The sequence below is a fragment of the Condylura cristata genome, unplaced genomic scaffold (assembly GCF_000260355.1).
Source record: "Condylura cristata isolate star-nosed mole 26May11 unplaced genomic scaffold, ConCri1.0 scaffold00024, whole genome shotgun sequence".
Classification (NCBI taxonomy): Eukaryota; Metazoa; Chordata; class Mammalia; order Eulipotyphla; family Talpidae; genus Condylura; species Condylura cristata.
In genome coordinates this window covers 32,256,331-32,279,012 of record NW_004567125.1, presented here as the reverse complement: position 1 = coordinate 32,279,012, position 22,682 = coordinate 32,256,331, and the positions used below count along the sequence as shown (strand labels likewise).

The following is a 22,682-nucleotide window of genomic DNA, read 5'->3' as shown; positions in this document are numbered from 1 at the left end:
AGATTGACAGTTTGAAGTAAACCCATTTGGCTATGATCAACTGATTTAAAAAAAAGATTTATTTATTTATGCATACAAGAACTGGGGTGCAGGCCAGAGGTGTGTGTGGGGTGGTGGTGAGATGATTCACCACAGACAGAGCAAAAAAGGCAGTGCTACTGAAAAACACTGCTGAGGGGAGCGGCAGGCAAGACAGGAGAAGTCTGCTGTACTATTTGGGTCACCTCCCTGGCTGGGGATCAAGCTGTGATGCTGTGGCTGCCAACAGCTTCATACATAATGCTGAGACTTAACCCCTTGTGCCACCAGGGAAGCCATGATCAACCAATTTTTGACAAGGATACCAAGATCTTTCAATAGAGGAAAGAAGTATCTTCAACAAATGATGCTGAGACAACTGAATATTCATATAGAATAAGATCAACTCTTAACCTTATACCATATACAAGGATAAACTAAACTTGGGTTACAGATCTAAAAAAAGAACTGAAACCATAAAACCCTTAGAAAACATTGGAGCAAATGTTCATGACCTGGATTTGGCAATGGTTTACCTATAACACCAAAAGTAAAAGCAACAAAAGAAAAATTTGGGACCTCCTTGATGGCCTAGGGATTAAGTCTCTATTAAGCACTATTACCTTGATAGCCCACCCTGACAGTCTGAGTTCCATCCTGGCCAAGGAGCTACCCACATGGCACAGCAGACCTCTCTTTTTGCCCCCTGCTCCCTTTAGCAGTGTCTCTCTGTAAATCCACCTCTTCTGCTTCCCACCTTGTCTCTGGTGAATCCTCCCCCACACTTCTGGCCTGCACCACAGTTCCTATGAGTGGCTGAAGCCAAAGACTGTTAACAGGTGGTGCCCTCTAGAGGTGGGTGCTGGTGAGAATAGATGGACCTGGGAAATGCAAACAAAGTATCACATTTAGGGGTAGAAATTCTAAGGGGACCCTTCCTGGTGGCACAAGAAGTTAAAGCACAGCAGTACGAAGCCACCCGGAACCACTGCAGCAGAGTTTGAACTTCAGCCAGAGAGCTATCCACAGGGTGAGGCAGACCTCTCCTGTTTCTCATGCTGCTCCCCTCAACAGTGCATTTCAGGTCACCTGCCTATTCTCTCAGCACTGTTCCTTTCACTCTGCTCCAAGCACCTCTGGCCAGTACCCGAGTTCTTATATGTATAAATAAATCTGTAAAACAAAATAATGGACTACAGAAGCAGCCCCCAGCATTTGGTGTTCAGGATTTAGAGTTCTGAATATTCAGTTTTTGGATCTTCAGCAATTCCAGAGCGGGCCCCTACCATGCTGATCTTCCAGAAAGCTGTTGTGGGCCTCTGAAGAATGTGGAGGCTTCCAGCAGCCTATCTCGAGAGGGAAAGTTCAGAGGCTTTGCAGGTAGCTAAATGACTGAAACTGTTCCTGGTTTTGCTGCTCTAACATCCTGGCAGGGAAGGCAAAGGCCTGGAGCTGGGCGTCTTGCTGAGCTGCGTGAGTGGGGCCATTTATCAGGTTCTTCATACACTGCAACAATTGTATGAGTGTTGCTTGTCTTGTGCTCTGCTAGGGCATCTCAGCAGCTCCAGGAGCATCTCCTATTGTGTTCTCTGCTGTCTTTGAGTTGGATTCCAGCCTATAGTCTGACAGCCACATGCTTCAGGTCCACCGTGGCAGGAAGACACATCTTCAGAGTTTGGCTTATTGTTTGGGAGAAGAGCTCTGCATCTTCAGTGGCAGGAAGACACCATTGTTGGAATGTTTGTGTTTAGAACTTTAAACACTGCCTTGAGTGAGGTAAACAGCCATTTTTGGCCTCTGTAACTGTTTTTTTTCCTTGATAAATCAACCCCATTATTGTTCTCTGAACCTGAGTATTGCAGTTGTTTGCATAGGTGAAAAACTGCAGTGCCCTTTGCAGTGTTAGTGTCCCTTGCTGCCCTGTGCAAAACTAAGTGTAAGTGTGAAAAGACAAATCCGAGTGTGGAAAAATACAAATCTTATACATGTGTAGTGTTAGACATGTACAAAGAACTCCAACTCAACAAGAGATAACCCAGTTATAAGGGTAAAGAATTTGAAAGAATATTATCTCCAAAAATAAATTATCAGCAGTTACTAGAAAATGCAGGTAAAAGCACAATGAGATAGCACTTCATACCCAGATGGCCAGATTTGAAAAAAATGTAAATAAGTATTGGTCAGGATGTTACATATTAGAACTCTTGTACAATGCTGATGCGAATGTAAAATGGTACAACTCTAGTGAAAGAGTTTGTAGTTTTCAAAAATTTAAACAGAGGCATCCGTGATGGTGCAGGAGTTAATGTCAGACCTATCAAGCCACTGTGGCATGGATTCCATCTATGGTCAGGGAGCTGACCCACACAGCACAGACCTCTCCTGTCTGGCTTGCTGCTCCCCTCAGCAGTGTATTTCAGTCTATCTTTCTCTTCTGCTCCCAACTCGTCTCTGGTGAATCCTCTCACCGCCCCTGCACCTCTGGCCTGTAGCCCAGGTCTGTATGCATAAATCTTTTAAAAAAAGGTTAAAATTTTAAAAAGCTAAAATGTAAACAGAATGACCCAATTCATTCTTAGTAAATTACCCAAATACTTGTTCAAGAACGTTGCTGGAGCCCTCCCTAGTGGTACAACAGGTTAAATAAAGCTCAGCATTATGAAGCTATCCACAGGGACTGTAGCATCACAGCCATGAATTTGATCTCCAGCCAGGGAGGTGACCCACGAGGCGTGGCAGACTTCTCCTGACCTGCCTACTGCTCCCTTCAGCAGGTATTTCAGTACACCTGCCTGTTCTGCTCTCCACTGTGTCTCTGGTATATTTTCTTACCTCCCACACCTCTGACCTGTACTCCAGTTCTTGTATGCATACATAAATTTTTCAAAGCTAAATCTTTGCTAGTAGGATCTTCACAACACCCAACAGGTAGAAACAAACCAAATACCATTATTGGATGGATGTTTTTCCACAGATGTCTTTGTATTGAGCTTGCCAAGGTGGTTTCTGTAAAAATTGCTAAAAAGCTTTTCTCTGCTACTCTGGTTGTTCTAAAATCCCATGAAAAATTAAAATTACAGTCCGTAACTACTGGCCATATTTCTAGTAAGCAAGGACCACTTTCAGTCAGGTTACCAGGCAATGAAAACCAATTTTTATTGTCCAAAATCAAATCAGAAAGGATTTACTAATACCAATGACCACATACCCTTGAATGAGTCTTCTGCCCATTACATGACATTGTTTCCCCTTTAACAACTATTTCCTAGAAACCCAATCAAATCACAGGCCCCAGTGATTATATAAACTTGAAATTAAGCTCCTGTTCTTAAGAATTTTTTTCTGCCTGCAAATAACAACAGATTGCCAACTTCTTTAAACCTACCTGCCTTTAATCAGGGTAATTTGGGGGGCCTCCCTGGTGGCGTAGGGGTTAAGTCTTAGTGCTATCACCACTACGGCCTGAGGTTGAGCCCCAGAAAGGGAGTGAACCCCCATTTGGTACAGGAGACCTGTTTTGTCTCACCTGCTGCTTCCCTCAGCGTGTATTTCAGTAGATCTGCCTGTTCTGCTCCCCACTATATCTCTAGTGAGTCCTCTCACACACACACCCACACCTCTGGACTGTACCCCAGTTCTTGTATGCATAAATAAATCCTTAAAAAAATTACTCTCCCTTTTGGGAGGTAAGGGCCGGGTTTACTCTAAGTTTAGGAATAAAATTCATGTCATTTCACAAGGGATGGAAGGTGGAAAAGCCTAATTTATGACTTTTTGTGTTAACATTTTTGGGGGGATGGAATTGGGGTTTAGGGCTGAGATGGAGAGTGAGAGGATCCACCAGAGACAGAATGGCAAGCAGAACAGGTGGATCTACTAAAATATGCTGCTCACAGGAGCAGTGGGCAAGATAGGTCTGTTGTATTGTGTGACTGTGTGGGTCAGCTACCTGGCTAGGGAGTAAACTTAGGCTGTAGCGGTGACAGCACTGACACTTAACCCCTACTTCACCAGGGAGGACCTAAAAGAAAAACAATTTGATTTTTGCTATCCTTTTTCAGACTACTGATGTTTAACACCAACATTTTTCCATTAAGAGAACAATCTTCCAGGGTCGTTCTCAAGTTGTGAATAAGCCAGGTCTAAGTAGAATTGAGTTACGATGAGCAGAAATGATTCAGAGGCACCTTTTATTTTTCCTTTTGTTTCACTACTTATTTATTTGGTTTTAGTTCTAATATTGATTTTTTTCATAAATATTTGTTTCACATCTCCAAGAAGACTCCTCGAGAGCAGTGCACACATCTTCTTTGCATCATGAATTAGCACCTGGTACACAGTAGATGCTCATCGAATACTTTAACCACATTTTTCTAATCCCACAAGCAGTGCTTCCCAAAATGTGACAGTTAAGGTTTAAAGGGATAATAGACCCAGCAACAAACATCATTTCAAATGGGAGGTTTCTTTTTATTCTTTTGATTATGTGCATGTATAAATGTTGCCCGCTATCCTTTTACACATGCTAGCTTTCCCTTCTCACAGATTCAGAAACCTCCAAAGGAACAGTATTTATCTAAAATGTTTATTTCATTATATTTATTTTTTACAGCTAGTGTCTATGGCAATTTATATTGGTTTTCCACTTAGGGGAGTAACATCAAGTTTTCTTAAATACATTTAAGTAGAAATAGTAAATCAATTTAAAGGAAAAAAAAAAAACCTGAAGCAATGTAAAGGTGGAAGACAAATGAGGTAAAAAAAAAAAAAATTATAAAGGTGATTCACTAAAGGCTAAAGATTGGGAAACAAAGCCCTAGGCAGTTTCCTCATTTGTGAGGGTCAAGTGGGTGTGCTTCCAGTGGCCAGGTGTATCAGATGCATCGGTCTCTGAATTCACGGATATGACAAAGCTAGTATCACATGTTAACAAGAATCTGCTACATTTTGTGAGTATCACACACCATACAGTATGCTACAAAAACAGAAATCAAATATTAAAGCCAAAGCAAATTCTTGAAACTTAAAAAACAGAAGTCTTTTATAAAGCAAGGTATGTTCTAGTACTGAGCTGCTCCCAGAAATCCCCCCACCCCAAAGTGGTGGAGGGAAGTTAGTGGCTGTATTTAACAAGCAAAGTATCATCAAAATTGAATTACCCAACTTTTATTATTCCAACTGCAGTGTAAAGAGATGTCACATTCATCACAGTTGCTTTGGGGAATGTACAACTTCTGCAGCCTTCAAACCAAGGTAGAAAGCCACACAACTCTGTAAGACAAGCCCATGAGGTACACTTTTATGAAGGAAAGGCTGGGTCTCTTTACTAAAATAAGTTTTCAGTATATTCCAGTAACACACACCCTAGTACTGCTTACAAACCAAAGAGCAATACATTATATAACACACCCCTTGAAATGGAGAAGTGGCTCATTCTGTGGGAATAACATCTTTGGACTCTGCATCCATTTGTTCCACTTCAGCTTCCAGAGCAGCTTGTGGAGCAGCATTGACTGTTACAGTGCTTTCTGCCTCTGCTGCAGTCAGGGCCTCCACTTCACATCCAACTTCAGCAGATTCACCTTCAACCTGGGCAGCTTTACTTCCAGCCTGGGCTGTTTCATCATCCCCTGCCTTACCTCCTTCCTCTGCTTCAATGTTCCCCTTCTCAGATGCCACTTCACAGGGTGTCTCTGCTTCTAGTAGCTGTTCAGGGTGGGGGCCACTAGTGGCTTCCACTGTGTCCATGGTGTCTTCCCCTTTAGTTGGTGCTTCACTATTCTCTGGAGTAGGTGCTCCTTCCCCATCTACTGCTCTCACTGCTGCTGTAATCACCTCAGCTAAGACTTCGGCAGCCACCTCTTCAGGTGTCTCTTCCTTATCATCGCCTCCTAAATTTTCATCTCCTTCAATTTCTGGATCAACGACTTCACTGGTGAAAGGGTCTTCACCCTGGCCAAAGAATGGGAAACACAGGTGAGTGGTCTAAAAACTGTCCAAAGGAGGTGGCCCAGGTTGCTGGGAATGACAGTCAATAAGAGAAAATTAATTTAAACTACACCAGGTGAGTTAACCCTACAGAACTTTAGAGCTTATAAATGCAGGAGAGAAATCTCAGAAAAGCTTCACAGAAATACTTTACATTTCTCTTTTTAGAAGATTTATTGCTTGTATGCATATAAGAACTGGGCCAGAGGTGTGGTGAGTGAAAGGATTCACCAGAGACAGAGTGGGGCTCAGAATAGGCAGACCTACTGAAAATACACTGCCGAGGGGAGCAGCAGGAGAAACAGGCAAGCTCTGCTGTGCATGTGGGTCACCTCCCTGTCCGGGGATCAAAGTTGAGCTGCAGTGGCTGTGGATGGCTTCACAGTGCTTAGCTTTAACCCCCTATACCACCAGGGAGGCCCTCAAATCTCTTTAATATCTTTCTTTGATTAAGTATTTACCTTGTATTAAAAAAAAAAAAGAAAAGTATCCTGGGCTTACCTGGTGGCCTGAATTCAATCCCCGCCAAGGGGCCTGCATGGTACAGTAGACCTCTCTTACATCACCTGCTGCTCCTCTTAGCAGTGTTTTTCAGTAGATCAACCTGTTTTGTTCCCTACTTTGTCTCCAGTGAATCCTCGCACACCCTCCATACTTCTGGCATACCCTGGTTCTTCTAAGAAAATAACTGTTATGTTACCATCATTTGGTCAGTATTTTATGAAAAATCAATGTTTCTCGTAATGTTGGCACCACTGCACATATTAATTAAGCAGTACCATATCCCAGAGTTCCCAGGCAAGGAGTCTCAGGAAACCAGCAATTGTGACTTCCCAAGCCTGATATATTACAATCTACTTGACTTCTTCAAAAGACTCGGAAATGTACTTACAATACAATTTATCTTCATTTACTACTTCAAAAGCTTTTCCCAGCCACTGGGCTTTTTTTTTTTTTTTTTAAAGTTTACTTAGTTATACATACAAGAACTGAGGTGTAGGCCAGAAATGGGGATAGAGGGGGAGAAGATTCACCACAGACAGAAGAGCAGAAGAAGTCGATCTACTGAAATACATTGCTGAGGGGAGCAGAGGTGAGGTCTGCTGTGCTAGGTAGGTCAGCTCCCTGGCTAGGGATAGCTTGATCTCTGAGACTTGAACACCTGTGCCTCCAGACAGGTCCCCATCACTGGACTTCTGAACACAAACCTTGAGGTATTTTTCCAGCATCTTCACTATATGTCTGTTGTTCAAAACACTCTTCGCCACATGGAGGCTTGTTTTCTTGAACTGTTCAGCAGCCAACTGGGGGTAACCAAACACAAATTTTGTCAATTTAAAAAATGGCACACACAGATTTAAGGTGACAGTCAGCCAGGCTACATAAGCTGCCCTGAAATCACCCCTTTGCATACAGATGTCTAACATCTTTCTTTACAAAGCGAATCTCAAAACACTAGATTCCAAGGACGAGAGGAAAAAGGCACTACAGAGATACTGGAACTAAGTCTATGAAACAAAAAGCCTGATCCTAAAAGATAAATGAAAACAAAGACACCATTAATGCCTACTACAAAGCAAGGATGAAACAAGACTGTACACAGATCAGAAGCTATATGGATTCAGTAGGGGTAAAGGGCAATTTCCCCCCCCAGTTTTAGTTGTTACATAAATTGCTCCCTGGTGGCGCAATGTGTTAAAGTGAAGCACTGAAAGATAGCTCCAAGTGCCTCGGCACCCGTTCGATCTACATGGCGCAGTAGACCTCTCCTGTCCCATTTGCTCGTCCCCTCAGCAGCATACTTCATCAGTCTCCCTGCTCTGCTCCCCACTCTATCTCTGGTGAATCCTCTCACCGCCCCTGCACCTCTGGCCTGTATGCTAGTTCTGTGTGCATAAAATAAAAAAGTTCATGCAACACTTCCTTATTTGTTGTGTGTGTGCATTTTAAATGATCTTGAATAATAATTCTGGGAAATGGGTAGGCAGATAGTGATATCCCTGCTTAATAGCTTGGTAAACATAGAAAAAAGATGCTAGCCAGCAATTAGCAAACTAGTCTGTGGACAAAATATAGCTGCACTCACTCCTATACTTACTGTTTGTGGCTGTTTCTGCCCCTAACTGGCAGACTGTGCACTGGACAGAGACCCTATGGCCTGAAAATCTGAAAGTATTTATGATTTGAACCTTTAAAAATAGGCCAAAACTTTGAGTTAAAAATTCAGCCACAGGCCCCATCAGTTAGTAAGGACCAAACTAAGGTCAATAATCCTAGCTGCATCAAGCCATTTTGAAATTACCCTCAGCTCAACTTAAAGGAAATTTAGTTTTCAGCAACTAGGGAATTTACACATGTGATTTGCAGGAATATTCTCAAACTGGATTTCAGCTAGTGTATTATTAATACAGCTACACGTTTTATTTTTTAAAAGATTTATTTATTTACGCAAATATTAAGAACAGGGTATATAGAGTGAGATAATTCACCAGAGACAGAGTGGGCGGAGCAGAGCAGATGGATCTACTGAAATATACTGATGAGGGGAGCAGCGGGCGAGAGAGGAGAGGTCTCTGGTGGGCCATGTGGGTCACCACCCTGGCCAGGAATCAAACTTGTATTTCAGGGCACTCCCTGTTGGCACAATGAGTTGGAATGGAGCGCAGCCAGAGAGGTGACCCACATGGCACGTCAGACTTCTCCTGTCTCACTTGCTGCTCCCCTCAGCAGTGTACTTCGTAAGTCGGCTTGTCTTGCTCCCCACTCTGTCTCTGGTGGATCCTCTCACTGCTCCTGCACTTCTGGCCTATACCTCAGTTCAGTATGCATGATATATATATTGCAAAAACAAACTCATTCTGCAGTGGCTACTTCACAGTGCTGCACTTTAACCCCTAGTGCCACCAGGGAGGCCTCACAGCTACACATTTTAATAGAAATGGAGAATCATTTTACAACAAAATGATATGATAGCCTTGATGGGATACAGCAAGAATCCCTAAAAATGTTCCCATTGCCCATATGACTTAGAGGTTTCTGAATGCCACCTGCTTGCAGCCAAGGAATGCATACCCCACCCGAAGTTAAGAGGAACTCACACGACGGTTGTGATTGTGGTCAACAGAGTGCAGGTGCCGCTGGAGGAGCTGGGGCTGGGCAGGAATCAGCATGTCACAAGCCAGGCAGTGAGCAGCCTCTATCTTCTTGAAGAAGTGCTCTTGGCCAATCCCTATTGGTAAAATTTAAGTCTTGCGCAATTTGGGACAGCATACAAGTGATGCTAACCTCTACTCTCCAACAAAGCCATATTTTCTCTCTAAGCATTCAGGTCAGAATCTGAGACAAGCATAACCTGCTTTCATGCATAACCTGCTTTCACTGCAGAAGTGAGCCAGCCTCTAAATCTGTACTTCATCTTTTCATCGTCTGGTTCATTCCTATTTATACCACAGAGGAAAAAATCCTCAGCATTTTAACATCACTCTGAAGAACTGGGATTTACAATGGGACAATGAAGGTTGGGGTTCTTATTGCTAAATGCCCATCCCATTGTTATTCACACACGTTCTCAGCAGCCCTGTGCTGATTTTGCACTGAATCATATGTGGTAATATCACCTGGAGCTGAAGCACATTCTCTAGGATCAAAACTCACCTTTGAAAGGATCTGATTTTGGCTTCATGCTTTCCTTCTCCATCAATTCCTGACGCCGCTTCTCAATTTTCTTATTCCTGTTTACAATGTATTCCTAGAGGATTTGGGAGATGGCACCAAATGAAACAGAAGGTGGCACGTGTGGTTATTTCATAACTGTACCAATGGCAGCTCACCAAGGATGGCTGCCAGCTCCTCTACAGACAGCTTTCTCAGCTTCCCCAAGGTTGGGAAAATAGCTATCACAGCTGCTGAACTAGTGGGAACTATGATGGCTGGAGCTCTCAACTGTAGCACTCATTTGGGGACTTGTACACTATTATTTGGGAGAAAGGAACTCTGAGCAAATTTAGGTCTTTCATTCCACGCGCCCCCCCCCGACCCCCCCAGGTGACAGAGGCAAGTGTGTATTACCTGAAGGAACTCCACAGTCTTATCGGGCAATTTGGTACTTATAAACCTTAGTGTCTCTTTGTGAAATTTACTTTGCAGATGTTTCTGAATTTCTTCATCTTCAAAACTACGAAACTTGCACACGGAACAGGCAAACTGAATCCTGGAGGAGGGAGATAAAAAGGAGTAATAAAGGGATAATTACATAATTTCTGATGGAGCTGAAATGGAAACCAGAAAGCAATTTTTGAACCAAGACTTATAGACTTTTCAAAAGTACTAGTTCCCACTGTTCCCAGGAATGTAAACACAATTTAGCAAATATTTCAGGAACATGACTTACATAGTAACTGACTACTCTACCAGTCTCTTTGGTCTAAAGGCTACTGTGTTTCCAGTCAATTGCTCAGAGGTCTAATATGTAACACCATCACTATTTAGATGTGTTTCTCTTTTCAGTCACCTGGATGATATAAGACAATCTTTTTAAAAAGATTTATTTATTTACCCATACAAGAACTGGGGTATAGGCCAGAAGTGTGGGGTGGTGGGGTGGGTGTTAATAGGATTCACCAGAGACAGAGTAGGGAACAGAATAGGCAGACTGAGTGAAATATACGGTTGAGGGGAGCGTGGAGGTTAGGAGAGGTCTGCCATGCCACATGGGTCACCTCCCTGGCTGAGGACTGAACTTGTGCTGCAGTGGCTGATGATAGCTTGATAGTGCTGAGATCTAACTCCTGTGCCACCAGGGAGGCTCTTACAACACCCTCATTTTATATACAGGACAAGTTCCTTAAGACCTGGCACAATTCAAAATTCTCTCTGGCAAGACTCAAGATAAAGATAAATCTTATTCAAAATCTAGAGTCAAGAACCAAGGTTTCCCTGTTATGTGCTTTCATAGTCTCACCAAATGCAAACATGTAAGGCAGAGGATTGTAAACTACAGGCCTCTAACTCCTATACCCCCCACTGTCGGGCACTGACTGTTTTGGTTCTTCTCAGCACTCTTTTAGAGGCAGGGGCACAGGACCTGTGCCAATAAGGAGTCCTCTGATGACTTAGCTTCTGCCAGCATCAGATACCTGACTTTTGATGTCTGGACAGGCACCTCCACCAAATATCTTTGCATTTGTAGATGTTCCCAGAGGTGCGAAGAGGAAACTTTCACAGGCCCTATGTGCAAGACTTCAGGAAGCTACTACAGGAATGTGGGGTTCTTGCTTTCTTGCTCCGTCTTTGTTTCCTGTGACAATTTCTCCAAGTCTCTGTGAGGACTGTTAGTCACTAATGTGTTGTCTAAATAGTTTTCTTAAATGTCAGGTCAGTTCCCATGTGGCATGAAAATGAACCTAGTCATTTTTTTTTTTTTTAAAAGCAGTTCAAGGAATTTCTGTAGTAGCTCCAAGCCTTTAGTTTTCAGCCCCTGGCTTCCAGGCTCTACTGTTAGCGCTTCTGCTATGCATTTCTTTGCATAGGAAAACCATTATTCCACCTGGGCCTTAAAGGGCAGATTCCCCCTCAAATCAGAAAGAACCTGTGCAGAGAAGCAGTGGTGAGTGGTCAATGCCTTAGCAACATGTGCTCACATGACCTCCAGTGATTTACATTTCCAGTCAGAAGCACTTAAATATATTGAACAGGGAGAAAAGTGAATGGTGTGGCCCCACCAACACTCTTTGAGATTTCCATCTTGCATTTTGGTTTTCTGCTTAATGGTGCATCTTGACTGTAGAACAACCTACTCATCTATTATTATTCTCAAGTTTCAGAGGCTGTTCAGATTTGAAAACCTGAAATACATTCTTTTCCAAAGAAAAGTCAGGGGACAAAGGACTCACAACAGGTCTGCTAGAGGGCGAGAGAGGCCCCTGCTGGACACATGAGGGCCACAGAGACCCACTATGGAGGCTTTGATTGCACGTGTTTTCCAAATTTTCATCTCCCAATAATCGATTTCTATCTGCTGGAAAATAGCAACAAACCCCTGAAGACAGACCAAGTGTCCCTTCTCTCCTATGTTTCAGAGTAAGGATGGAGTTGCTCAGGAAAGCCCCAGTCAGCCCACACCCCGCCTTGTCTGTCTCCTTACCTGTCAGCTGCACGGTCTCTCATCCTGTCTCTCCTCCTTTGCTTTTCCCTTCTCTTTTTCACTTCATCATCCTCCTCATCCTTCTCTCCTGCAACAGAGAAGTAGACACTTCCACACTCTGAGTTGCTCGCAGAGAAGCTGAGTGTTGGGGCCTTGATGGTAGGGCCAAAGCTTGGCTACTGTATCCCATGCCCTGCTGCTGCTTCCATGCACAGCAAGTTCTGGGACACCCTGAGACACCAAGGGTTCGTCAAAGGCTCCCAGTAAGGACAGGCATTTGATGAGAACCCTGGGCAGTTCCCAAGGGAGTCACCTTTCATGTCCCCCCATGGTGCGGTAGGCTTGGATGGGCCAGGGACACACAGCCCACCCATCCCACACACATGCTGCCCACCTGCTCTTTACCTCTCCCTATCCTGCCTTTGCAATCCTGCCCTACCATTGGGTCTTTCCCCAATGTCATGTAGTTAGATTTAAAAAGGGAATTCTCCCCCAGAAAGAGGTAGCAGCTGGGAGGCCTAGGAAACAAAGCAAGCTGCTCTTCCACCCTCCGTCCCACCTCTGGGTGGACCATACCAATTGTCTGTCCCGTCAGCCTCCTCTGAACTAGGGTCTCAGCAGGTCTGACAGTCCTTGCTGGCCCGAACTCTATCATCCATTCACAAAAAACCATATTATTCTAGGGCTACATGGGAAGCAACCCTAGAAACAAAAATGGGTAGAGACCAACTGGTCCTCCGCCTGCCACCTGGGGCCAGTGCAAGAGCTCCTCTGAGCGCTGTACTGTCTGGCGTCCCAGTGAGGCCAGGTAAGGTCACCGCAGCTCAAGGCCAGGGCCAGACACTGAAAAAAGGTTGGATAAGCATCTGAACTGTAACCCCTACCCCTGATGCCAGTCACGAGACTGTCCCACGAAGATGGCGACCGGCGTGCGCTGCTCAGAAGCCTCTCAAAAGGGCGTGTGGGATTTTTGGCAAGAGGTCACTGCCTGAAACTATTACTGCTGTTTAATAGCAAAGTCATCCCGGGTAGGAAGCAGGACCTGCACGCAATAAACATGTCACCTTTGCTTTAGCATTCACCCCACTGCAAAGATGCTAAATGCTGTGTGGTCTCATGCTATAGAAACAACTGCTTCAATAAACAGGGTGGGAGATCTCAGAGGGTCAGTTAAATCTGAGAATATTTTAAGAGGAACTTCTACCACAGGAACTTAGAATTTTGGGGAGTAGAGCCACACAGGAGCTATTCTGTGATTCTTTGGGAGAACCAGCTATAGCCAAACCCATGGGAACAGGAATGGAAAGTGGCTTCTGGGTGAGTTCAAGGTCACCACTCAGGATGCTTCTTCATGTTCCTCTAAGGGTATAACCTGAGTTTGCTCTTGCTACTTACTTTGGACTCTTAAGTGTCTTGCAATAGAACTAAGGAGATCTGCTGAGCAAGGACAGCTTCTGGTCCTGAGGATCTGGACTTGGGTGCAGCCAACAGCTTCTCCTCCTGCCCCCAATGCCCAACCCAAGCAATTGTCCACACTCTGACCAATGCAATGACATATGCTGCTTTGGTGGCATCCCCACCAGAGGCTGGGAGGACAGCCCTTCGTTGGTCACTGGAGAATTATGGACATAGTGAAACCAGAGAAAGCAGTATGGGCCCTGCACTGGCCAAGGGGAGGCAGGAAACATAGACTGGGGGTAGGGGTACCCTTTCTGTCATGTTTTTGAGAACCCTATCCTACCACTTTGAGATGTCATAGACACCCAGAGGTGAGTGTCCCCCTCTCCACAGCCTGCCCAAAGTGAGGCTAACATCCATTTCCAGCAAGTCCTGCTGCAGATATTCAAGCAAAGTCTGTGGTGATACCATGGCCAAGGACTAGGCTGCTGGCATGGCCCCTCCATCCAGGCCCTAGGTTTGCCCAGAAGCCCAGTCTGGCTGGGTGCTGGGTAGTAAGTAAAGGGCAAACACTGGAAAAGCTCAAAAGGACACTGAGTGATGCCTACCTCTCTGTCTCCCAGAGTCGCAGAATTCATCCTCCTGAAAAAGGGCACACACAAAGTCAGACACTAAGTAGTTTCCAGAACACTCCATAAGCAGCCCAGTTCCCAGCTAACATCTAGTACTGCTGTGCCATGAGTAAATAGTCACAGCATGTTAAGAACTGGTTTGTTTTCCAAAATTATGTGATAACCACTAATTTGCTTTTTTATTAGTCACTAACCCCATTTTAATGTTTTCTAAAGAACTCCTGGCAGTGCAGGACTGCACACAGTCCCACACAGTTCTACACACAGGGATGCAAAACGCCTAGCTACTAGTGTTATGTGAACTGAGCTGCAGGATGCTAATTTTAGCTTCTTTACTGAAAACGGGCTTATCATGTTCTCAGCAGTCTGTTCCAATTTACCAAGTTGAAACAAATGCATGTAATTTAAAGGAAAAAAAAAAAAAACCTGCCCCATCCTTCCACTTCTCTAAACTGATAGACCATGAGGAGCATCTAGGCAAGCCTTCAATTCCCAGACTGTCTAGGTCTAACTGGGAGACTTGGGTCAGAATTTCAGAGGGCAGCAGAGGCTTACTAGCTTTAAATATCATTTCCTATTACTGGTTTTAAGACGTGGATGACACAGACTCAACCCAACAACAGCACAAGGCTGTAGCAAATGAGTCAACTGTGCATGTAGGAAACCCCCAGCCTACATGGCTACTGCATCTCTCTTGTGCATCAATCTAAGGACACAAGAGCGGCTCTAAGAGAGGATGGGAATTTTTTAAGAAAGGAAGGATTATTGCAGGGGAAATTATAGAAACCTGGTTATTAAAGCCGCTCAAGAGGTAGAGTTCAGTCTACCATAGCAGTTATTCCTGCCTCTTTTTAATGGAAACCCTAAAGTGAGGAAGATAACCCCATTAAAGACAAAGGGCCAATAAAGACTGACTTACACCCCTGAATTCTTCATCTCCTGAACGGAAGTCGCCAACTCCATCATCTACCAGACACAAAGAAACAGGAAAAGTCAGCCCTTCAGCAGTTGGCCCGTTCCACTTTCACCCCCCAGGCTCTCTGTCAAGACAGACCATGCTTGTCCTAACTACAGCAGGAACACAGGTGCCCCACACCACCCATGAGTTTTCATGAGTCCAATACACTGACGGAACCGAGAAACTGGGGCATGCAACAGACTCATCTCAGTCTCTGGCACTCAGAGCATTACCGTTTTCAGAAAAATCTCCTTCGCTGTCAGCCCGGGCCTGTTTGGTGTCTGGTTCATCATAAATCTGCATCTGCTTCCGTTTCCTGCCCATTCCGTCTGGGCCAAAGCGGTCAAACCCTCTCCTCCTAGGCTACAGACACAAGCATATCCTAATGTATGGCTTACCCAGACCATTAAAAAAAAAAAACCCAGAAAAATGTAAAATGGAGAGGTTGTAACAGAAAACAGAGGCAAAAGAAGTCTAGAATTTTTAAAAAGCAAAGGAAGGGCTCTCTCTGGTGGCACAACAGGTTAAAATGCAGTGCTATGAAGTTCTCTGGAGCCACTGCAGCTTGAGTTCGATTCCTGGCCAGGAACTGACCCACGCAGTGTATTTTTTTTTTTAAAGATTTATTTATTTATGCATACAGAACTGGGGTACCGACCAGAGGTGCAGGGGCAGTGAGAGAGGTGAGGGGCAGGGAAGGACAGGCAAATTGATGAAGTACATTCCTCAGCAGTGTATTTCCTTCGACCTGCCTGCTCTGCTCCCTAGTCTCTCTCTGGTGAATCCTCTCACGTCTGGCCTGTACCCCAGTTCTTGTATGCATAACTACATCTTTTTTTTTTTAAAAAAAAGGTAAAAAGCAATGAAAGACAACATAGTGGAAACTTAAAAAAACCCAAAACATTATGTTGAAAGATGCAAACCCACAGAAAAAATAGACTGGTGATGACCAGCGGCTGGATGACTTAAAGGTAAAGTTTCTTTCTGAATTGAAATATTCTGAAATCAAATGATGGGTGAAGGTTGCACAAGTTGGTACATATTTACTAGAAGTTGAATTGTATGCTTAAAAGTGGGTGTTCAATGCATGTAGTTTTATCTCAATAAAGCTGCCTTGAAAAAAAAAAGCAGAGGATGAAGATTATAACTTTGCAAGGGCTTACCCGATCCCTCATCCGGGCCTGTGACCGGCCACATCCATAGGGCACAGAGTTGTCAAAACCACCAGTACTCTGCATGCCCATCAGGCCAAAATCCGGGGCCATGGACTGGGAGAAGAGGGAAGGTGGAGGTCTGCTAGGGGAGGGGCCTCCCAGGCCCCGTCCACCTACGTAATTCATCTCAGTCCAGGGAGCAGACAGGGGCTCAGAGGAGGCCACTGGTGGCATGAAGGGGTCGTTGCGCATGAAGGTGCCAGGGTTGCTCCGATCCTGGAAGCGGCCCTGGCCCTGGCCCCGGCCTCGAATAAAGCCATCAAGGGAACCCCGCTCTCGGGCTGCATCCCGGCAATCGCTGTACTGACCACCAAAGCCACCATTTCGGTCAGGCCCCAGATCGAAGTCATAATCATAGTTGTAGCTGGGGCGGTAAGGATTGTGTTCAGGCAGGCAAGGCCTGGAGTCATAGGAGTCGTAGGACTGGAATCGGAAAGAGCTGCAAAAAAGCACAAACCATCACTGTACTCCCTGGGTAAACTGCAGTGCTTTTTGTAAATTGACTTCCTTGCACTCAGAACATAAACCACACATCCCTCCCGAATACTCAAGAGGGCAACGCTCCCCTTGAAAGATTGACAAATGAAGGGGACAGGACCGTTGGCTAGGAGAATGCGGAAACAATCTGTTATGCACCTGAGGTATAAGTAAGAATCTGGGGAATTTAACAGTCACGCCTCCAGTTCCACCATTCCGGAAGCCAACTAAGTCTCACTATATCATACTTTTGTCTTAACTACCACCCAGCAAATCTACTCCATTTTCAAAAAGGAGTCAAGGGAGAGCCCACCCTCAAAGAGCAGGTGCCCATATTCTGCACAAATCTAGGGGTACAGCATCACTGGGGGAAGGGAGGGGTCCATAATCACCTCTCCCGGTCCTGCATGCCCTCCCCACCGCTGCTGCTCCCGCCCCTGCCTCCTTCCTTGGACATCATGTCCAAACGCTGGTTGATCTTGGCAATGAGGGAGTCGGAATTGTCGGTGCAGGACTCTGGGCCATAAGAAGCCATGTGCAAGGAAGGGCCCCCAGCTGCCAAGCCATCACTGGCCTTGGTGACCTCCCAGGAGGCTGGGCCATAACTATAGGTCGCTCCTGTGGTGACGCTGGTGTTCTGGGCATTGTAATAATTATAGTTTTCATAACCTGCCAGAAGAGAGAAAGAGCAAAATCAGACTTCAGCAACCACAAGGTTGGTCCATGGTGGACTTGCCTAGGGAGGAGCACCCACTGTACAGAGAAGAGGGATCAAGTGCTGCAGGCATCATGCCACATTGTGTAAGGGAGGCAGTGGGGAGTTGTGTAGGACACTAGCTCAAATTGAATGGAGAGGTTTCCACACCAGACCGCCATTCTGCCTGACTGATTTGGTGCTTGCAGTTTCTGGCACAACTCCTAAGATTCCTAGAATTTCCTAAGTGATGGGATTGGTAAAAAAAAATTTTTTTTTTAATTAAAAATAATAATAACTTTTGAAACATCTAAGGATGTACTTAGTCTCACCTGCGAAGCCTCCAGGGAGGGGAGAGGGCCAAAGGTTCATATAATCACCAATGGCCTACTAGTTAATTAACCACGCCTATGTAATAGCCTCCAAAAATCAAAAGGACAGACTTATGAGGGTTTTGTGGATTGGTGACCATATCAAGGTTCAGGGAGAGAGTAGGGTGCCGGAGAGGGCATAGAAATGCGGAACTCTTTCCCAATACCTTGCCCTATGCACCTCTTCCATGTGGTCATTCTTGTGTTAGATCTTTTAAAAACACTCCAGTGTTCTTCTAGTTAAAGTATTTCTGAGTTGTTCTATCAAAACAATCAAACGCAAGGAGGGGTTAATGGGAACCTTTGATCTACAGAGTTGTCAGAAACAGGTAACAAGTAACCTGAGACTGCATCTGTCATCTGCAGAGGGTTGACAAAGCAGGGCAGTCTTTTAAGACTGGGCCCTCAAATTGTGAGATAGGATGCAATCTCCAGTACATAGTATCAGATTTCAAATGAACTGTAGGATACCATATGGTGTTTGAAAACTGCCTGTTTTTGTGTGGAGAATCTTTCCCAATTACAACTGAAGTTGAATCTCTGAACCCAAAAGATGAACTCTAACATCAATTCCCTGTGAAGAAACTAGAGGTGGATGATCACAGAAGAGCATTTGGGGCTGTTGACAAACCTACTAAATTGCTGCTTTCAGAACTACAACTACAACCCTTCGCCTCAAGCTAGTTTCCCATAAGGGTGGCCCCCAACTTCCCAAGCACCCAGGTTAACTGGCTGAGCTTCCACGAGTGCTGTGAGCAAGGCTAGGTATGGGAGATTGGAGGAGAGTTGTCCCTGCATCCCAGGCCCTCAGGTAACTGATCAGAGGTCTATTCATCTAACCAGGTACCCCCTGGAAGGACCTACCTTGCCAGCTGGCCACACCAGTTCCATATGTACCTTAGAGGAAACAAAATACACAAGACCTTTGCTTGCAGATTGAAGATACCCAAGAGTACCTTTCAACCCAAGAGTACCTGCCGGAATGTTGAAGGACAGCCCTCACTTCACTACTACAGGGTCTGAGCTGCTGGTAGCTGTGGCAGTTCTTAGGGAGGCACCTTGTTTGTCCAGCAGCTGTAAAACTCAGTTCCTACAGAGCACTGACCTGAGTAATTGGGGATTCGCTCACAGGCAAGTCCCATTCCCCGACTAGGGCAACAAAATGGAAACCTGTTCAGTGTGGACTACCCACAAGGTCAGTCAGTCTTCTAGACTGACCTTGCTGAGTCCTTCTAGAATATTAGTTCTCGCCAGAATTTAGGATTATATCACCATCACCAATGGAGAATTGGTGAATGGAGAATGCACTGGTGGAGAAATCATGTCCCAGCTCAACAGAGCATGATATGGAAGGCTTTCTCTTGGGAAACTCAGTGATGGCAGACTATCTCCAACAATATTAGGCAAGCTCAGAAATCAAAATGTCCTGGTCCAATCCCCTGAACAGATGCTTGCTAAAAAAACACAACAACTTTGCCATCTAAAAGCACATTCTGGCCCTTCAAACAAACTAGGCATCATGCTCTCCATACAATGACTCCACAACAGGGTGAATAGGCCTCAAGGCCAAATGAAACCCATCATTTGGGTTTGTATATGACCCACCCAGAACAAAAATGGTTTTACATTTTTAAATGATGGGGGGGGGAATTAGAGTATCTCATGACAGGAATTTTGACATGAAACATCATTCATGTTAAAACTCACAGAATTACAGAAGTATCAATATATTGTGGGTTATAGAAAACAACATGTGAGCACCAGTTAACTGTAACAATTTATCTCATTCTTAATTGAGGCAAACTGGTGGGGTGAAAGTATGTTGGAAACTCGGATCTGCTAGACCCCATAAACCTAAAAACAGAAAAATGTATAGTGTATTAATTGTAACAAATCTTTAATTATCCTTTTAGAATAAAAGTCTGAATAAAATAACAGGAATTGCCGAAGACAACTTCACACACTCATAAAGATCACAACACACAAACTTCAGGATTTATAGATACCACTGACACATAATCGTAAATCGTGACCCTTTGACTATAAACTGTCTCTAGTGCATTTTGCACTAGAGATTCTGGCCTGCAAAGTCAAACATAATTTACTATATAGCTCATTACAGAAATGACTTGCCAGGCCTGTGGCAACCCCTAAGCCTGAACCACTCACCCACCAACCTTCCCCCAAAATAGGCCCCACTTACCCTGGCTGTTGGTGGGTCCAGCACTCCATGCCCCATAGCCTGAAAACAGAAGACTTGTGAATTAGGGTCCTATCTATCTGTTATACCGGGTATAGGTACTTCTGAGGAACCCTAGGAGAAGCACAACCATTACACTGTCCCCCTAAGAGTCATTAAATTGCTTGCTAATTCACCAATACTCCATTTGCTTGTGTCAAAAAAAGGAAGGAAAAAAAAAAGAGGGGAGGGGAAAGGGCTTCAAAATCAGCTCTAGCTCGCTGAAGGACTTTAGCCTAACAGTCCATATATGATAGCACAGGACAAGCCAGCCCAGCATTAGGAAATGGGTGGGTGCCATGACCCACTCCCCAGTTTGGCCCACCTACCTTGTAGCATTAAGTACTCCATAACGGGGAACAACTCATAACTGGAAGACAACTGTGTCTCTAGGTTTCACCTCCATAAATCTTTGAATTCTCCAAAGATTCTCCTCTGATCCTTCAAGCCCCAAGGTCTTTCTACTTGGCAGTAAGGCACGAGACTGACTCCTGTCTGGTGGCAGGCACCCTCTACCCTTCAGAAGCCCCATGGCCCCTCTTCATCTCTGTGTCCCTGAAGTCTGGAAGACCTTGTCGTTAAGTGTTTATTGATGCCTGTCAAAAACCTTCACCTTGTTGAAAAACATACTGATGTTTCCCTTTCCCTTACCAGAATCTGTTCACTGGTTCAATGCCTACTGCGAGCTGACATGAAAGCCACTTGAGAAATGTTATCTGCCCCAAATGCCATTCAAAGATGAGGGGACTAGGTTTCAGAGGTTAGGGACTTGACCCCAAATCCCAAAATCACACACGACACTGCTCAAGTTTGCTCCATTTGCCTCTACAGACTACACCATCCCATACCACACAGCCCTCCACATGTGTGCTGCAGAAAAACAGGAACAACTCTAACATAAGTGACCAACTATAGGACACAGATCTGGTTAGCATATTCTACTTATTCCCATAGTCTCCCAATGCCCTTTGAGCTAGATTCTGCTGTTACCAGGTTGTATAAAGAAATGGAGGCTCAGAGAGATTAAGTTACTTGCTCAGGTGCTGGAGCTGGAGCATGAGACCTGAACCCTGATCTAGGTACCTCCTATGACCAAAAAACAACTGTCAAGATTTAATGGGTCCTGAGAAATAAATCTAGGATGGAAATGCTACAGAAAACCTCGGGGAAGCTGTGGCATCTAAATGAAGCCCGGACTCAGCCTTAGAAAATAGGGTGGGTGGGGGGGAGGGGAGAAGGGATGTGGGAGGATGGTTGGTGGGGGAGAGGTAATAAAAACAGTATTATTAGCAGAGATCCAGTGAGAAAGCAGGCAAAGAATGGTGACATCCAGTCAAACTGCAGAAAAGACCTGGAGAGCCAGTCACCTCAGCACACCACACACAGGCTTCCCGTTTCTATATTTCCACTGCCTGGATCCTGCTAACCAGGCCTCTTGTCAAGATCCGCACCTTTCCGAGATGCTATAGCCAAGATTAAATGCTTCTTAAACCTCAGACACCTGCGCAGGGATCTGAGCCCTATCAAGGGCCACTGGGCTTATTGCTACCGTTTCCCGTATGTAAATTCGACAACCAGTTGGAGCAAAGACCTCCCTAAAAGCTGATTCTAGAAAACGGAGCCGGTAGCCAAGAAACCCAAGTAGAGAAAGGGTGCGCTTCCTCTTAACAAACCCCCATGGCGCCTCTAGGTCCACGCGTGACAGCACGGTGACCCTATTTGTCACCATCCCCGGGCACATCGGTTGTCCTGTTTGCACAAGGAACAAGAATCTGTCCCCAAAACCTCGTCCTAGGCCAGCACAGGTCGGAGACGCACGCAATTCGGTGAGGCCGACCGTGCAGAGGCCAAGCGGCGTGCGGCTGGCGACAGGTTCCGGGCAGGGCCACGTGGCCGCGCGGAGACCCAGACCGCCGCAGGAGACGCCGCAGACCACACTCGGCCTTGCGCCCCGCGAGCTCGCGCATAGCCCCGCCCCCCGCGCCGCCATCTTGTGGCGTCTTCGTAGAAGAAGGCGGGACAGCGGGCCGTAGGGTCGAAAGTCCGGGCCCGCTGGGCTCAGGGGCTGAGACGGCCCGCACAAGCCTAAGCGCCCCCCGAAGCCCGCCGCCAAATCGACCCGCCTCCTTAGCCCCGCCTGCCAATCCATACACAGAGCCCCAGGAGCGACGGCGCCAGGATCCAATGAACGGCGCATGGGATCCGGTCGCCTCCCCGCCAGGCCAGGCTGTGGTGACCTGCTCGGGACTAAGCAAGGCCGGCGGTCCTCTGCGCGCCTACGGCCGCGCTGCCTGCGCGCTCCATCTCGCGTTGAACTTACACTCACCTCCGTAGCCTTGCTCCATGTCTTCGACTCGGCCCGCCAGCAGCCCCTCTTTCTAGGTTGCCACAGACGCATGCGCTCAACGCACCTCCCGCCGCCCGCTACTGGATAACCAGGCGCATACGTCACCCCTCCCTCAGCCCACCATTGGCTAGCTTTCTCCGCGGATCCACCCGTCTCCCCAGAGGGCCTTCCGGTTGCTCGGGCTCGGCGTCCACAGCTTCTTGG

General features: G+C 45.7%; 1 protein-coding gene across 2 annotated transcripts; it reads right to left on the bottom strand.

The window, feature by feature from the left end:
• Positions 1 to 3,617: 3,617 nt before the first annotated feature.
• Positions 3,618 to 22,557, bottom strand: AKAP8 (A kinase (PRKA) anchor protein 8). 2 transcript variants are annotated; one of them, XM_012729157.1, is made up of 14 exons: positions 22,458 to 22,557; positions 20,096 to 20,134; positions 18,757 to 18,789; positions 17,220 to 17,496; positions 16,300 to 16,789; positions 15,370 to 15,499; positions 15,098 to 15,144; positions 14,155 to 14,188; positions 12,149 to 12,236; positions 10,075 to 10,216; positions 9,661 to 9,754; positions 9,105 to 9,235; positions 7,215 to 7,310; positions 3,618 to 5,970 (listed from the first exon to the last, which is right to left on the bottom strand). In XM_012729157.1, exons 1-14 carry the CDS (start codon positions 22,474 to 22,476, stop codon positions 5,449 to 5,451), a joined length of 2,142 nt encoding a protein of 713 aa, XP_012584611.1. In that variant the 5' UTR covers positions 22,477 to 22,557; the 3' UTR covers positions 3,618 to 5,448. The 2 variants fall into 2 exon arrangements, with proteins under 2 accessions (XP_012584611.1, XP_012584612.1); XM_012729158.1 differs by lacking the exon at positions 18,757 to 18,789.
• Positions 22,558 to 22,682: the final 125 nt, after the last annotated feature.

Excerpts from the sequence above, each read along its gene's own strand:
- AKAP8 (XM_012729157.1), bottom strand. Across the intron at positions 18,790-20,095 it reads TGGACCCACCAACAGCCAGG|GTACATATGGAACTGGTGTG; the intron begins GTAAGTGGGGCC and ends GTTTCCTCTAAG. Across the intron at positions 9,236-9,660 it reads AAAATCAGATCCTTTCAAAG|GGATTGGCCAAGAGCACTTC; the intron begins GTGAGTTTTGAT and ends TTTTACCAATAG.